Consider the following 17,538-nt stretch of genomic DNA (forward strand, 5'->3'; position numbering starts at 1 on the left):
TAAACATTATCCTTTCTGTTCCTCCATTAATGTGAGCTGTCTAAAGTCATTCTATTGGGCAGTAGATAAAAGACATGGGGCAGATTCCAATATTCCTGCTTTTCTTCTCCTGCAAGCATGACTGGTGGTGTAGTCATCATTTTGTGGAATTAGCTTAGAAAATGTTGGTTGCTATAGAAACCAGGACAAGGTATCTATTGTCATGTTGTCTCAAATTTCGGGCTGCCTCAGACAAATTCCTCTGGTTCTCCAGAAGCAAAATTTCTATTTCCAAAGTTATCTTTCAGTCAGGATTGACCTTGTTTGCTTTTATGGAAACTCCCAATTCCTTTGGCCAGTATTAACTCCTGTGGTGGTAAAATACTATAATTTTACTATTTATTTAAATTAATTATTACATTTATATGGCTGTGGGTTTCCCTTGAATAACAAACCTTACAATGTCTATAGTGAGGAAAATTGTTTTTCTGTTGTTGAAAATCCATCCATTAATATGAATAGTTATCTTTCAGCTGGAATATTCCTATGAATCTATATTAGAGCAATGGTGTCAGTAGCACCCATAATATACTACACAATGATACGTAGGATGGCACAGAATCACACAATTTTGCATCACAATTTTTATGCAAGTATGTAAGCAGTCACTTGCCCTCTTATAGACATCTATAAATTATGTGATTCAATGCATAATAATTTGCTGTTAAACAGCTTGCCATCCAGAGCAAATCAGCTACCTGATCACATTTTTATAAAAATAAATCAGTCCAGACACAGTTAATAAATAAATTTATTTATTATTTATTAATTTATCGAAAGAAAAAGAGAAAAAACATCTATACAAATGCAGAATCTTTTCAAAATGACATAAATGGCTGAAATAGCACTAGGAAATTAACAATATTGAATTTTATGTAACAAAGAAGTATGCAATCTTGTGGAAGTAGATGGGAGACCATTTTTATTTTTTTTATTTTTTATTTTAATTCCATTTATATCCCGCCCTTCTCCGAAGACTCAGGGCGGCTTACAAGCATTTTGTCTCACAAGAACATTACATTACCTAATTATTAGATGTCAGAGTGAACATTTGTTCATGCAAGTAAAGCTTGCAATGCCAACTAAAGCACACAGTACTATTCACATATATACAGTGTATGAGGTATAATATTACACAGAGGTGTGATATAGTTAAGGGCTGGTAGAGCATTTTAGAAATCTACATTGTGTACAGTAGGTTAACACTACTGAGAATGAAGTGTCTCTTCTTCCTGCTAGGCAGATGTGTGCATACACATCCACATACATTACAGTAAACATTCATGTCTGAGGTAATTTTTCTAAAAATGTCCATTAGTATATGGGAAGGAAGGAAGGAAGGAAGGAAGGAAGGAAGGAAGGAAGGAAGGAAGGCATCACATCATTGAGACTGATATTAAAGATTATTCAAGAGTCAGATAAGATAATCAAGTAGGTTTTTAGTAACAAACCAAGCTGATTCTGGCGTTGCTCTTTTTCTCCACAAGAAAATAAATTTGGTAAATAAATTTGTCTGGAAGAAATCCACCAATATTAAGGTTGGGGTTGTTTTTTTAAAAAAAAAGAAAATTGGAGATAGCTACATCAGACATCTTCAACTTGGTTCCCTCCAGATGTTTTAGACTAATTCCAAGCAAAGGCCAAGGAATTCCAGATAGAACCAATTGGTCTAAAAGGCAGCAGATTGAGGAAAGAAAAGCTATGTTTTTATTATAAAAGTATATAAGCTCTTGTTTACTCTGTATTATGATGCACTCAGTACTGTGGTACATGGACAATGGACATGGAAGACAGCCATGTTAAATTTAAACTCTGAACCTTCGTTTTGCAAAAAAATAGCTGCACCATTTGAACATGGGAAAAATGTAGCTGCTGGCGAGAACCGTTAGTGAGAAATAAATATCATTGTTTAATAATAACATGCTCAACCTTAAGGTTGTGATTACAAAGTGCAAATTTTATTCAGCTAAGAATGCTTAAGATTTTAATCTCAATTTCATTCTACACTGGCCTAGAATCTTATACTATAGTCTCATGTGTAGTTATATAAAGTTCTACTAAGTTCAATTGTGCTTGCTCTCCGATTAATCTCCACAGGTTTACACCTTTAATGTGAGAAAGTTGGAGGATAGAGCATAACACCTGGCATTACACATCCAATGTCATTTTTATCAGTATAGTAGAAAGCAGAATTATTATTGTGGAATAAAAATGAATGGGATTTGGATGAGTGTACAATAAAACTTTCCAAATATATGGATTTCTTGGAACAGAAAATCATATGAAACAGGTGTGCTGGTTCTTACAGTACAGAAATTATTTACATATCATGTAACTGAAAATCAGCTGGTATTTCTAGATCATACTTGCCAACTAATTCACATATTAATTAAAACAAACACTTTGTCATTTGCAAAAAACAGAAAAATTGAAACAGTAAAGAAATGTAGTATTTGTATTGACACGATGAAGAATTAGCACAAAGAAGTATATTTTCCTCAAAATGTTTGAATTTTCTTCAGATGAGGAATTGGAGGAAAACAACATCCAATTTTCATCTTGTTATCAGATTGTCTCCTGCATGATGGCTACTCAAGAAACTTATACAAATCAGGCTCATCTTTTAACTGTTTTGGTATAAAATTGAAGTTCAGATTTCTTTGTTCTTTGAAGTTTCTTGAAATAAAGGAAAACAAAGAGAGAAAACTAAGACGGTTGTTTTCTGTTAAAAAATACAAAAACCAAAAGTCCAAATAATAAGGGCTGTGTATGGCAGTTATCTACCATTCCAGCTTCAAGTATTTACAATGCTGTGTTTTAATTTATTTATATCTTTACAGAAATGGTACAATGCTCTATCCAAAGTATTCTGATGACTGTAGTTGTCACCCATGACTCTGTAAATATTTTCAGACTGTCTTTGTTCAGCCACTTTCTTTAAGGCACCGCACATACGCTATGGACTCCTCAGTGGAGCTTCTTTTACTGGATTGTGCATTTTTCTCTCTCCCTTGCTTGCCCTTCTCTGAGGACTTTGGATTTTATATATTTCAAATCACTGTTGACACTGGGTCGACGAGCAAAGGGGGAAATCATGCCATAGGCATCTGTCTCTTTGACCCTATGCATCCTGAATGACTTTTGGTGGAAAGTATCGCCATACTGCACAGAGATCTTCCTATGAAGAGCTGGGCTCATTTCATGGGGTAGTTTGGCCATGCTGAAAAGAACATAGAACATCTCATTCACGTTGGTGTTCTTCTTTGCTGAGACTTCAAAGTAAGCACAGTTCTCATCACTGGAGACAAGCTTCTCAGCTTCATCAGAACTCACTTGGCGATAGAGTTCACCATGATCATTCTTGTTACCACAGATCACCATGGGCAGATCCCCTGTTTCCTTGGTTTTGTTCTTCAGACAAGATTTGACTTCAAGGATCTGCTTCTGGAGCCTCTTGACCTCATCAAAGGATTCTCTGTTGTCCAAACTGAATACAAGGATGAAAACATCACCTGCAGTATTTCAACAGGAAAGAATAAAGGCAGTAGGTTACAACTTCATCATACGGAAATATGTGTTTTAAAACAGCAGACAGTAAAACTGTTATAAATTCTATAGATTTTATGGCAGAATTTGCAGTCTAGTGCGTTCTATTCGTCAGAGTTCAATGCCCATAATACCTAATACTTTTCTAATCAAAAGCCATACTACCTAGGAAGGTGAGAACTAAAGTCTAGCATAAGTGGAGAGAATTAGGGTGGGGGACAATAGCAATAAAACAAAAACATTCAGGATATTTGAATAAAATAAATATTATTTAATAATTCACAGAAGTAAGGGACCAATTAATGTATAGTTGCAGTGCAATGAATTCAGGTTGCAAAGCTTCTATGTCATCAAGGGGAATTTTAACCTTTTTATTTTGTAGCAGCATCCTCTTCAGTGGAAAATTGAATTGATACTATTGCTAATATTTTTTTCCACCTTCTCTAGCTCTAAGAACTAAATGCTGAACAACCTGTGAAGTTTAATTTATTCAGTATCTAAAACATTTCTTACTAAATTTCCAATGTTTTCCATAAGTTCCATAAGTTCCATTTTTCAATCTTTCATATATCATTCTCTATATATTGCTCCCTTGCTATTGCTTAGCATTTAAATTTCCTAAATTCTAATAGCAAACTATCTGACTGTGGTTGCTGTTTTATATGTTCTGTAAAAAAATGATGTTGCATTGCATTGTCCAGTCACAATGCTTCATGTAATAATTAATGCAGATAAACCAGAAAAAGGAAATAGTTGATGTGCGATCCACTTATATAAAATGAAAGGTTGGGTCAGTTGGTTTCAATTGATTATGTATGTCTATTTTCAGCCAATCCTAATACACAGTTTTTCACTTAAAATCATTTATTTAGAGACTATCCAAAATAACAATGGAACTGAAAAAGTGACTTATGATTGTTTTTCACACATTACTATTGCATCATTCCCATGATCAAAATTTTGACATTTGGCATGTATTTATGATGGCTGCAGTGTCCCAGGGTCATGTGATCACCTTTTGCAAATTTCTGACAAGCAAAGGCAATGAGAAAACCAGATTCACTTAACAACCATGTTACTAACTTAACAACTGCAGTGATTCACTTAACAGCTGTGGCAGAAAAAAGGTTATTAAATGTCACTTAACAACTGTCTGGCTGAGCAATGGAAATTTTAGGCTCAACTGTAGTCATGAGCTGATGACTATTTCTATATAAATATCAAAGAATCAATAGCCGTCAATGAAAAAAAGTCCATTTCAGATACATTGGTGGGCTCACATATAGCCAAAGATGATTTTGTCCTCTTTGAACAATAGACATTCATGTTATCTCACTTGCTGCTCTTGAAATACGTTTGAATTTTCAGATCAGCTTGCCATGCCACAAGAGTTTGTTTGTCCAAGAAAACCAAAGTCTTGTTGTCCAAAAGCATCTGACTTAGTCTTTGGGAAATTGGTGGTTGCCTCTTAAAGACAGGATTTAGAGTTAACCATGGGGCAATTTTCCCAGGCATCATCAGCTTGCTTCTTCTCCCAAAAAGTGATCAGCTCTGACTATGGCAAACTTAACTTGCCAGTTAAGCCTCACATGTACAGTATATTTCTAACCTGTAAGAATGGAGAGCCTCCTCATGGCAGGGAATGGATGATTCCCAGATGTATCCAAGATGTCCAGCTGATACATGTCACCTCGAATGTTGTAAACTTTGCGATGGAAATCCTCAATGGTGGGCGTGTATTGGTCATCAAAGCGGCCATTGAGAAACCGAGAGACAATGGAACTCTTGCCCACCCTGGAGGCTCCCAATACAACCATCCGGTAGGAATTCTTGGCTGGCACATTCAAGGAACAGTTCCCACTGGACATAGTCTTCATCATTGCTCAGATCTGAAAAGATGTAAAAAAAGGAACAATTATTACCAATGACAGTAAAAATAACACTGCCATCAGAATACCACAGTGGAACAAAAATTAACTATAAACAATGGCATGACAATATAGCAACAATGTGGCAATTGGAATATCTGCAAGAAATACCATTTACCTACAAGTAAAAACTAATGGGACCACAAAATAGGTTTTGGTAATGGTTTTCAAGGCCCTACATGGCATGGGTCCGGAGTACCTCGGGGATCACCTGCTGCCGGCGTCAACTTCCCTCCGCCCTGTGCGTTCTCACAGAGAGGGCCTCCTCAGGGTGCCACCGGTCAGAGAATGTCGGCTGGTGGCCCCCAGGGGGAGGGCCTTCTCTGTGGGCGCCCCGGCTTTATGGAATCAGCTGCCGGTTGAGCTCCGGATGGCACCTGACCTTCGCTCCTTCCAACGCGGCCTGAAGACCTACCTATTTGAACAAGCCGGCCTGGCCTGATGGGGGATGTGCTGGGGTTTTTATTGGGGATTTTTATTACTCTACTGTTTTTAGCTCGGGCTCTTATTTAATTCTTTTTTAATTTTTGTATTCTGTATTTTTATGTGCCCTGTTCACCGCCCTGAGTCCTTCGGGAGAAGGGCGGTATACAAATATAATAAATGAAATGAAATGAAATGAAATGAAAATAGACAAAGTAAAAGAAAATGAACAAACTCAAGCACTTTGGGGATTTAGAACTTAAACAGACAAGCTCCTTCACATAACACCCCAGACTTAACAATTGTTGATAAAAAAAGCCAAAAAAGTCTGAATAGTGAACATGGCAGAAGCTGGAGAGAGAAGAACAAAAGAGAAAGAACTAGAGAAAAAAAAACAAAATGGAAAGACTTGCAAATAGAATGATTATGGCAAATGAAAGAAAAGATAGTATCAATAGTAACTGATCCAAAACATCTGGAGCACCACTTGAACATCATCAGCATTGACAAAATTACAATCAGTAAACTGCAAAATGCAGCTTTACTTGGAACAGCTTACAGCTTACACCACTGGAGGTTTTCAAGAAGAGATTGGTCAGCAATTTGTTTGGAATGGTGTAAGGTCTCCTGCTTGAGCAGGGGGTTGGGTTAGATCTTTATTTAATTAATTAATTAATTAATTAATTAATTAAATTTTTATACCGCCCTATTCCCGAAGGGCTCAGGGTGGTTTACAGGGCAGAATAAAATATAATATAAAAATTGTATAAATTAAAATAGATCTCTTCTAACCTTATTGTTTTATGTTTAAGTTCTGTCCTGCAATCATACATTTAGTACCATCAAACAATAACATTTATCTACCCTAGGTCTTTGGGGAAGACTTGATAGGTGGATAAAAATGCCAAAGATAGTGTAAACATCTGGCTGGCTATGTGACCAACCACCATCATCATCATAATGCTTTCCAGTGACGGTGAAATAAAATATTATTTTTTTGCAGATAGTATCTTTGGATGCTTTATTTTGACAATAAAGATTCTTATCTTTCAGGTAAGAATCCTGGAGAAGGTATATTGTGTGTGAAAGGCAGGCACATGGAGTAACACTAGTGCATATAGCCCTACTGGTTAATGATGGACTAACTGTAGCTTGACTGTGGCTTATAGTAATTAAATATATTCTAAGAACTTTCTATCCCTAATACTGCTACTTAACTTTAATTTGTAGAATAAATGATTTTAACCTTGCATTCCAGATAATCAAAACATCTAAAAAAGTTTTTATAATTTCTACCACACCAATTTCATATCTGAATTGTGAACTTGACTTTTCTTTCTAACTTGGAATCAGATTTATAAAATCTATATGTATAACACCAATAGAAAGAATAATATCGACATATATAGCAACCAAATTCCATTCCTTCTAGCATTCCACAAAACATTTTATTGAACAGGCTTTGGAAGACAATTGATTTTCATTATGACTTGCATAAAGTTGCTGTGATTCAGGTACATTTAACATTTTGTTGGCCATTAACATACAAAGTTTCAATCCATTTCAGAAGAGAATTGAGCCAATTAATGGCATTGCTGGTCACTTCCCATTGCACCTGGCCCTGGCTTTTCCCGATGCAAATATTACATCAAGAGTTGTACAATTCGTACAAATGGACAAATTTTTCCAATGCAAATCAAGGCCATGTATGGAAATGCCCTTTGTCTACTTTCACAGTTTAAGAACATAGAATTAGAGATGAGGTAAACAATAAAAAAAGACAGTTGACTTCTTTACATAACCAGGATGTAAGCATGCTGACCTCTGAAAATGACAAAGGCTCTATGCATAGCATTAATAACAAGAAAAATGCAGAAGAATAGCTGTAAGAAGTCACAAAATAATAATTCTATTTTGTTTATCAGTACTGTTTCCCCCAAAGCTATCATTTTTTCATAATAATCAACCACAGTCAATACTTTGCAAATATTTGCTCACAGAGTGGCTTGTGACATCTGCAAAACTAGGTGATGTGTTACTTCCTTCCTTCTTCTGATGTACAGAAAAAATATAAGACATATGTCTCCTCCTCTTGAGGATAACCATACGAAAGCAGTGAGTGAGTGCATTTGAAAATTAAATAAGGTGTTATGAAAGACAATCTTGTTCTTCATTTATTTTAGATTTTATTTTGCACTGTTAAATTTTGCATTATTGATATTCCCCTTCTGGTTGCCCACTCTTATTTATTAACCTCTTAAAAATACAAGCAAACTTTTCAAATGTGTAAACTCATGTTCTACCATTTCTAAGTATCAGTAGCAAAACTGATAAGGGAGGAATAAGGGAGGAAAAAGAAATCTTAGCAAATGTCACTTGGAAGAAAGAAAATTCATTGGATGGCCCTCTAAGTATTGTTTATTGTCCGTGAATAAATTCAGAATGTCACTTAGATATTTTTGGTATAGTATAATACCTCACTCAATGCTATATAAAAATCAGAATATGTAAGGGAGTGACAATTTTTGTAATTCTTATTTCAGAGATGATTCCAGACTACATTAGATTCACAATGCATTGTGAATTGGATTGACTTGGGTTATATAGACTTTCAGGTAATTAAATTTTGTTTAAATCAATTGCATCATTTTCAGCATTTTAAAATGCAATGTGAGACAAGAGACAGTCCCTCATTTTGAAGTGGGCTTGAATGATGAGTCAGCTAATATTTTAATATTATGGAAAGGAGTCTGATTCATTTATTGTCTTTTTATTTATAGGATTGAAAATAATTCTTGTCATGCCAGCTAATTTAGGACATTTCCACAGCCACTTTATCAGTACACAATCAGTTCTGGATATCTGCAAACTTTAACTATGTTTAGAAATTGATTTCTTTCTGCATCAGCTACGGTGTATCTGGAACTGTAATGCACCCAAAATGGGCATGCAGGCTGATCTTCTACTGATGGATCTCTTGATTCACTGTATCTCCTGCTTCCTGGACTCAGTACAACTATTGCTTCCTTCCTTTCTTCCCCATGGAGGTTCAGGTGTCATAGCATCCAAAAAACACGTTTCTAATTTAGTGTGATTATATGCCACTAAGTTGTTGTCAACTCTTAGTGACCACATAGATAGATCTTCTCCATAATCTATCCCTAATCTGTCTTTTATTTTATGGGTTTTTAAAATGCAACCGTGTCACCTCCTTGTAAATCTTCAGATTTTTTTTTCATACTACCTGACAAATTCACACAGCATGAAATAAAACTATGGGATGTAGAACAGAGAGAGTCTTTCCTTTCTTTGTAGGGAATAGCTGAAGGTTGCTTCTTTTATATAGGAGCAGAAGAAATTTGGCCTAGGGCACCAATTGAATAATACTTTTCATACATCAACGGTTAACTGGGGGAGGGGTATTGATCAGCTCAAGGGGTTATTTGCCAGTTCTCAGTGTTTTGATGTCTGCAGAAGTAAAAAAAGAACACATGTCTATTTCAAACAATTTTGTGAGGGATTGGGAAATAGGGCCACATGACCACGGAGACGTCCTCGGACAAGCACTGGCTCTTCGGCTTTGAAACGGAGATGAGCACCGGCCCCTAGAGTTGGAAATGACTAGCATGCATGTGCGGGGGAACCTTTACCTTTACCTTTTATGACCATAGGAACTATATGTGGTGTGCTGATTGATTCCAATGATACGTACATATGCCACCCAACCAGGGGACAGCCAGTCAGTGGCATAATGAATGAAAACTAGTTTGGTGGAGCAGTTAAAGTGCTGGGCTAGAAACTGAGAAATGGGGATTTCTATTCCTTTCTTAGTCATAAAGGCTATCTTGGTGACTTCAGATAATTTGTTTCCTCTTAGCCCAATCTCCCTCAGAGAGTTATTGTTGCAGGGAAAATAGATGGAATAGATTGAGATTTATTAAATTTATATGCCGCCCTTCTCCCCAAGGACTCACCTTCACCTTCAGCTGACCAAAAATCAAGGTGGGATAAAATAAAAAAATAAATAATATATTGAAAAGTTATCTTATAAAAAGTTATCCTATTCTATCTTGAAGACAGAATCAAGAATCTTCAGAGTTTTCTACTAGGTGAGCACCAAGGCTGTCCATTTAACAATTGGGGATTTGTCTGAGCAATGATAGGCAACTTATCCTGGTTTACTATTTGTCTTAGTTCCGTCTACCTCTTGACTCATCTTTGTACCTGCCTATTGCTTAATTGAAACAATCTGACATGAATGGGAAGAGTACAGAGTTAAAATCTATTGGTGTTTGTGCATGCTTACTTTCTGCCTCTTTCAACATTTGTGTAGGAAAGCTTCTATAACCCATGTTTACTAATGGGAAGACATGTCATCTGGGTTGTACTGATCGGTCCTAGTTGACTGAGAGCAAAGTATCATATAGTTAAATCCCTTGAAACAAAAGTGGACCTATAGTCATCAGTCCTAAATAGATTTGATTGCACTCTTTTAATTGCAAAGAATCCAATTATTGCCATGAATTAAGGAAAATAATGAGAAGCCAATCAAACTATTAAATAAAATGGTCTCTTCAATATGGTCTCAAGGAGATAAAGAACCATGTTTATTAAAGAAATTTCTTTTAGTTAGAAGCATGTTCATTCAAACAAATATTTCCTAATATTTATTCTTTTCAACCACACTGAAATATACAATTATTATTTTTAATTTTGAATGTAACCTTTTAAATCACAATTTTCAGTTTAGCTTTTTTGGCTTATGGACTGAGCGCGGAATGGATAACCAGGCAACATCGAAATTTAACTTAATGCAATTATAAATTAGTGAAACATTATATGCATTAATTGAATTCCATTACTATGAATAATCCCATCCATTTAGTCATTTCCTTCTTTTGCACTGAAGTTATCAATCTGTAGCCACTTTTAGAAAGCTTTATGAATTCTTGACGGATGCTTTTAGAGGAGCAACAGACAGTTCTCTGAGTACAGCTTGTGAATCCTCAATGCAACATCAGATTTTATAGTAGATAATTGCAGTGGCGTAGCGTGGGTTGTCAGCACCCGGGGCAAGGCAAGTAATTTGCGCCCCCTAACCCGTGCCTGGTCTGGTCTGGTGTGGTTCTCTCCCGCGCTCAGCGCTGCGCTGGGCGGCTGCTGCACTGTCCCTCCCCCAGATAGTCCCTCGCTCTCTCTCCGCACCGCACTGCATGCCTGGCACCCCCCCTCCACAGTGGGCAGCGACCCGGCGGCTCGGATCGGATTCGCACAGCCAGCACTGCAGTGAGAGAGAGTGAGTGAGCCAGGCAGGGGCAGAGAGCTGCGAGTGCGAGCGTGCCCCCCCCAGATGTTGCACCCAGTGCGGCCGGGCCCCCCTGCACCCCCCACACTACGCCACTGGATAATTGTAAGGAGAAATTTGGGAATAAACTGACTTCAGGTTAAAACAAAAACAAAAAAGGTGGCTAATCACATTTGCCACGGGTGGCATTTCCATGTCCTCCTGCATGCATTTCAATAGTAGCAGTGCCTTTTCCTTCTCATTGCACTTTTATTTAAAAATATGAATAAACTTATTTTCAGTATAGTATAGTATGTTCTCCCTGCTGTGGCCAATAGCAGCTTCTTTGCTGACCGATTTTTCTTAAAGAAAAATGCGAACCCTTTTGCTCGAATCTTTTAATGAGCATGACAAAGAATCAGGGATTAAGCATATAATTTATTCTCCAAACTTCTAAGTCTTCCCAATATTTGGAGCACATGCAAAATTCTCATATTACAGAACAGAAATTTATTTTAAGAAGTTTCTTTTGTGATGGGTGTATCAACTTGCAGCATCCCATACTTATACAGCCTTTGAACTTTTTCTTCCTAGCAGGGTCCCCTGTTTTTAGATCAAGTGTTGATCCTTTGGGTGACTGGCTTATTGCCTAAGCCTGGTGTTGATACAGCCTTTGAACTGTCTGGAAACATTTCATGAGATTGAAGGTGTGGAATGAAAAACCTAGGTGCAGACAATAAAACATCACTAAAGCAGGGTTCCCCAACCTCAGCAACTTTAAGACTTCTGGACTTCAACTCCCAGAATTCTGGGAGTTGAAATCCACAGGTCTTAAAGTTGCCGGGGTTGGGGACCCCTGCTCTAAAGAGTGCAGACCAGAAAATGTCAAATAGGCTTGGTAAAACATGTTTATTTGGAAGGAGGTCCGTTTTAGTAGATCTACTCCTCAATCAATATGCATTTGATTGCAACCTCAGTCCCAGTTAAGTCCCAGTGTGCCTAATTTTCTTTTTACAAAGGGCCCACTCATTGATCATAAACAAAGTCATCAGATAATTAAAGCTTTTAAAACTAACTATTCAATCACCTTAATCACTTGTAGGCAATCTCTCCCTTACCAAGCTGTTTTCTTATTCAAAAGAAAGAAGCAGTTATGATAACATGGGCTTGATTAGACAGACACATCAATATTCTTCAGAATTTAGAAAACATAAGCTTTCTGATCCTAATGGAGCAGCTAGAGATTTTAGACTCTTTGTTATTTAGTCTTTGGCTGTTATGTATAGTTAGTTGTCTTTGCTACAGTTTGTTCTTTAAAAAAAATCATTTGCTATCATATCTGTTAGTTTCTAGTCAACATGTAGTGTGTTCCCACATGAAATTTTTGCAAACCCTTATTCATAAAGCGTTCTTAAGCAACAATTTTGTGGCTAGGCAATAGCTCTCAGAATTCTGTCTGACAGAAAAGATCAGACCCTCAAACAATAATTATGGAAGCCAGCTCTTACATTTTTAGATATATGCATCTAAAATGTATTAAATTTACAATTAAAAATATAAATATTAGTATGCTGATACGCTTATCAGAAAACCAATTTTTAAAGAATATAGCCAATGGCAAACATAGATTTACCTCCATATTATTTGTAAATCTATTCATAGGTCTCACTTGGGATTTCTGCCTTCTAACTATGATCTTGCATAATGTTTTATCCTATATATTTATAGGGGTGATCAAATTTCTGAATAAAAATATTTGGATCAATATTTTTCTTCCTTCCCACTCAGTTTTTTTTGTAGAACAGTATTTTATCCCTGTTTAAATTTACACACGGAAGGTTTCAGGGGTCAGACCTTAAGATTGTAATATCTGTTCCAAATACTGAGTCCATTTTGAAGCTGTTTTCTGCTCTTCAGCCCTACTGTAACGATTGTTTGTGCCTTGTTTAACATACTTAACACACTCATCTAATCCTTTTGATTTGAAACGTTCTCTCCCTAGATACAAAATAAACACTTTAACAGTATATTCTGCAGAATTGCTGGTTACATCCTAATCAGCTGTCGATACTACTTTCATCTTCATGGTTTGGACCTCACATTGCTATAAATACATTTCAGCTCAACAGCGAAGTGCTACATTCATAATTTAAACATTTTGCATCACCTCATGCAGTTTTTAACCTGCAGCTCTTAAAAATAATAGAAGCAACATCCCTTTTCAACATGCCTCTGCGATGTAATTTTTAGTTGTGGGAAAGAAAATAATAATGAATGATTTGCCCTAAGTCAGTAAAGTCAGTAATGATAATGGTACTTAGCTATTAAACTGAGATTGTCTGATTCCTTCCAGTGTCTAAGTACCAACTGCACTCCTTACTACCTTATGAGGTATAGTATACTATAGACAGTAAAATATTAAATAAAAAATAGAGGGACCCATGCGGGGGGTGGGGAAAGCTTCAAACTACAATTAAGATTTATTAGCATTGCTTTGTACTCATTTTTGTCTGTCCAATTCCATTTGCTCGGTTACCGATTCCAAAAGAGACCCTGCCTACAAAAGCAATTCAGATCCTTCAGCACATTAAATGCTTTTTGTGTGGTCTCTGAAAAGTCCAATAAAAAAATGAGGAGCCACACTTGAGGATAGCTTAGTCTTTCATGCACCGTGCCTATCCTCCCATTTCTTACTTCTCTGCTTTTCTGCTTTTCTGATTAAGTGGTTGAGTTAATGTTTTTTTTTGGGGGGGCTGGGTGTGCACTTGTAACGCATTGAAGAGATAAAAGAAGAATGCTTCAGTATTTAGTTGCTACAAGTTTAACTTCTGTTTTTCCCCCTGCTCCTATTTTTAATCCATTAAAAATATGCTTCTTATTTTCAGTGACAATTTATTAGATCACAACCTTTCCCACATGTTGAATGCCAGTATTTTCTTCCAAATACTTCAGCTAGTTTTCTAGGAAACACGAAGATGATGATGCAAAAAGAGAACAATTCGCAGTTGAGTTACTCAGTGAGCCAGTAGATAGTTGGTTTGCTTTCTAAAATGAGTGCCCATTTCTCCTTTTTTGTGGAACCTTTATTCATCTCTTTATTCCATTTAATTTATAATAATGGAAATAGCAACTGACCCACTATGGGTCCTTAGGTAAGATATTTTCCAGGTTTTTTTTATTGTGCCTTTAATCTTCAGTAGTTCTGAACCCTTAATGGTTTTAGTATCACATCTCGATTCTATGACTGTAGTCATAGAAGTGGTGTGGAAGCAGCTATCTTCTCAATAGCATGCATCCATAAAATGGTGGTACTAAAAACACACAGTGAGAATAAAAATGACCCAACCAAAACTGACATGCAGAGAGATGGAAAATGTGAAAAGAGACCGGTGGCAGATGGAGGCTGAACATGTTTCTCATTGAGCCCAAATAGCTGGCTTTGCCTTCCTTAGGACTATTACTCTGTCCTGAGCATCCAAAGCAAACAAATGCACAGCATCTATAGGAGAAATTGTAATTGCAAGCCCCTGTTCTTTCCCATTTTTCTGTCATTCCTGAATGGTTAAGTTATAAACCCAACAACACATTTTGCAAATCTAAATTCTCTCCCTCTCCCTCTCCCTCTCCCTCTCCCTCTCCCTCTCCCTCTCATACACACACACACACCCCTTAGAAAATCTTTAAATGTTTTCCTTTTGAAGCATTCATTGCTACTGGGAGCTATTGTTCCCAGGTATAATAAAGATATAAAGCTCATCTCTTACCTTTTCCTTCCTTGAGAAGGGAAATCTTTGATTCAGGTGCAGCCAGCAGCCTTGGTTCAGAGGACTGAATTAGCAGCTGCAGCCACTGCTGCTGCTGCAGCTGGAGCCAGATGCTTCCTACCTAAGTCTCTTGCTTCTTTACCCCAATCCACCCACACCCCACACCCCTTCACCAGGCTCCAAAAAGAGAAGGGCAACTGTGCCTCAGTGGCTGTCCTGTGCTGAATCAGGAGACACGCATGGCCCAAAGTTTGTTCTTCAGGAATCAGCACTTGCCCCTTTGTCTTCTGGACTCGGAAAAAGAATTCTTGATTGGGGGCTCTTGTGCAGAAGACCTACCCACTCGTCTTAGTTCAGTCCAAAATACAGCTGTCAGTCTCCTCTCCTCCTTGCAGAGTTGTTGCTTTGTAACTTCAAATCCAGAAGGTTTCATTCGAGAGCTCTGCTGTGACATCAACCCATAGAAACTGGTCAATGCATCTCCCTGACCTCTGCCCCTCTCTTTGTGCAGATTTCCAAGAGGAAAATGGAAGAGCAAAGGGGCTGAATTCAATAATATAAATAGCAAGAAAATAATTACCATAACACAAAAGCCTCAACCAAAAGACCTTGCTTTTACAAAAATCAACACACTTAAAAAAATGCTAAGATTTCTTCTGCCTTTCAGTACTAAAGTGATGCATTTGCGTCTCTGATACAGTTGCCTTCTCTCTCCTCTTCTCCCTTTCAGCTGCTGGTGAACTTGCATTTCTTCCTGTAGCTAATCAGTTCACTCCTCTCTTGAAGACAGTCAGTGTTAGTGTTGTTAAGGGACAGTTGCCAAGAGGGTGGGATCTTGTGGAAGAAGCAATAGGAGACTTTGTGTCAAAACAAAGTTATTCTTCTTTCCTCCTTGTTTATCCCAAGGAGGAACTAAAGAGCTGTCGTAATGATCTTTTACATGGTTGCTTACCTTCTGAACAGCCTCCATTCCTCTCCCACAGTACTCAAGTTCAAAAAGCAAAACAAGCAATAGATCAGTATGGTTCTGGATTTTATTTCAGCCTACAAATTCAGAGAACATCTCTCTCTCCTCTGGTGTTTTTCCTGCTAAAGGGAATCAAACTGACTAAGCCTAATAAGGACGTGCTGTTAAAAGCTGTGATTTCTCTTTTGACCCAGTCAGTCTCCTTCAATATTTAACCAGAACTGGGTACCTATATCATTCTGCTGGTAATTTATGAATGTATTATGCTGAGAATCATAAATAGCTTGGAATTTCATTTCCATGCTATTTCCCTTCTGAGGAATCCATGCAGCTTATTACCATGGTTATATATCGAGGAGTTGGTCAACACATTTCCACAGAAATCATCCTAATCTGTATCCTTTGATACCAACACTTTGGACAATATAGCATGAGTAGCCAGAAGCAACACCAGCTGATATGCTGCTGAAGGGTTTCAGTGGAAGCTGAATGACACGCTGAGGCCTAGAAGATGAATAGAGGGGATTCTATTTTCTTGTTGATAATTTTCTTTAAGGCATCTTAGCTTTTCCATTGTAATTTTGATTCCATATAGTACTGGAAGAGCCTGGAAATGGAAAAGCAAAACTACATCAAAACTAAAAATTTTTTGACAGCAATTGAAACTTACTCTAATCTTCAAAAACTCCTAGTACAGATGAATAAACCCTGATCAGACACCAGAACTTTAGGATAAACATAACAGAGAGATGCCTTCCACACCATCAAATTAATCAGTGCAGAGCTGCTTTATACAGAAATCAGAAGTGATGCCAAAACGTTCACACCACTAAGACAATTTATAGATTACTGAGCTGTGAAAAATAGTTCTCTTATTTGAAAATAAAGAATCTTAGAGGATTGTATCAATGGGAAGAAATGTATTTTTGAGCTAGTTGCAGGATAGAATAACAAATCTCTCTCTTCAATTTAGATCAAATAAATAGTCTTTCAAGTCAGGCTTGACTTGGAGTAATATGTCCATACACTTTTTTGCTACCACATAGAAGTAATTGGTTTCCCCCCCACTCCTTTTATTTCCAATCTAGCCAGTGCCTTGGAATTTTCTGCTGGTCTCTCATACAAGTACAAATAAATTCCAACTCTGTTTTTCTCAACACCAAGGTGCAACTGCCTGAAGAAAAGAAGTAAACCATGCTAAATAAAATTAGTAAGATTTATTTATGACCTAACGCAATTTATGTGGTCTGAACTGGGAAATGGGAATGGCTGACTTGGAGGAGTACAGATTTTTCTGATCCACTAGGACAGTGATGGCAAACCTTTTAGAGACCGAATGCCCAAACTGCAACCCAAAACCCACTTATGTATCATTGGGTGCCGGGTGGGCGTGGTCCTTTGAGTGTGTGTGGCCAATTGGGTGGGCATGCCCCATCGGTTGGGCATGGCTGTGATGGTAACAGCAGACTGGGTGGGACTAAAAAGTTCAATCAATCAATTCCAACTTTGTGAGAACGTTTTTCCCACAAGAAGTTGAAATTGATTGTTTGAACCTTTTTTTTGTACACGGCGGTGGAGGCCTAAAGC

The 17,538-nt window shown here is 37.3% G+C and overlaps 1 protein-coding gene across 1 annotated transcript; it reads right to left on the bottom strand.

Annotated features, from left to right (window-relative positions):
* Nucleotides 1–761: 761 nt before the first annotated feature.
* Nucleotides 762–15,725, bottom strand: RASD2 (RASD family member 2). The gene is made up of 3 exons (XM_083365726.1): nucleotides 14,985–15,725; nucleotides 5,195–5,474; nucleotides 762–3,551 (listed from the first exon to the last, which is right to left on the bottom strand). The coding sequence occupies exons 2-3, from the start codon at nucleotides 5,463–5,465 to the stop codon at nucleotides 3,022–3,024; spliced, it is 801 nt and encodes a 266-aa protein (XP_083221852.1). The 5' UTR covers nucleotides 5,466–5,474; nucleotides 14,985–15,725; the 3' UTR covers nucleotides 762–3,021.
* Between the last annotated feature and the right edge of the window lie 1,813 nt (nucleotides 15,726–17,538).

The sequence above is a fragment of the Vipera ursinii genome, assembly GCF_947247035.1.
Source record: "Vipera ursinii genome assembly, chromosome: 6".
Taxonomy (NCBI): domain Eukaryota; kingdom Metazoa; phylum Chordata; class Lepidosauria; order Squamata; family Viperidae; genus Vipera; species Vipera ursinii.

Excerpts from the sequence above, each read along its gene's own strand:
- RASD2 (XM_083365726.1), bottom strand. The coding sequence starts at position 5,465 with ATGATGAAGACTATGTCCAGTGGGAACTGTTCCTTGAATGTGCCAGCC. Across the intron at positions 3,552-5,194 it reads GAGGCTCTCCATTCTTACAG|GTGATGTTTTCATCCTTGTA; the intron begins GTTAGAAATATA and ends GAAATACTGCAG.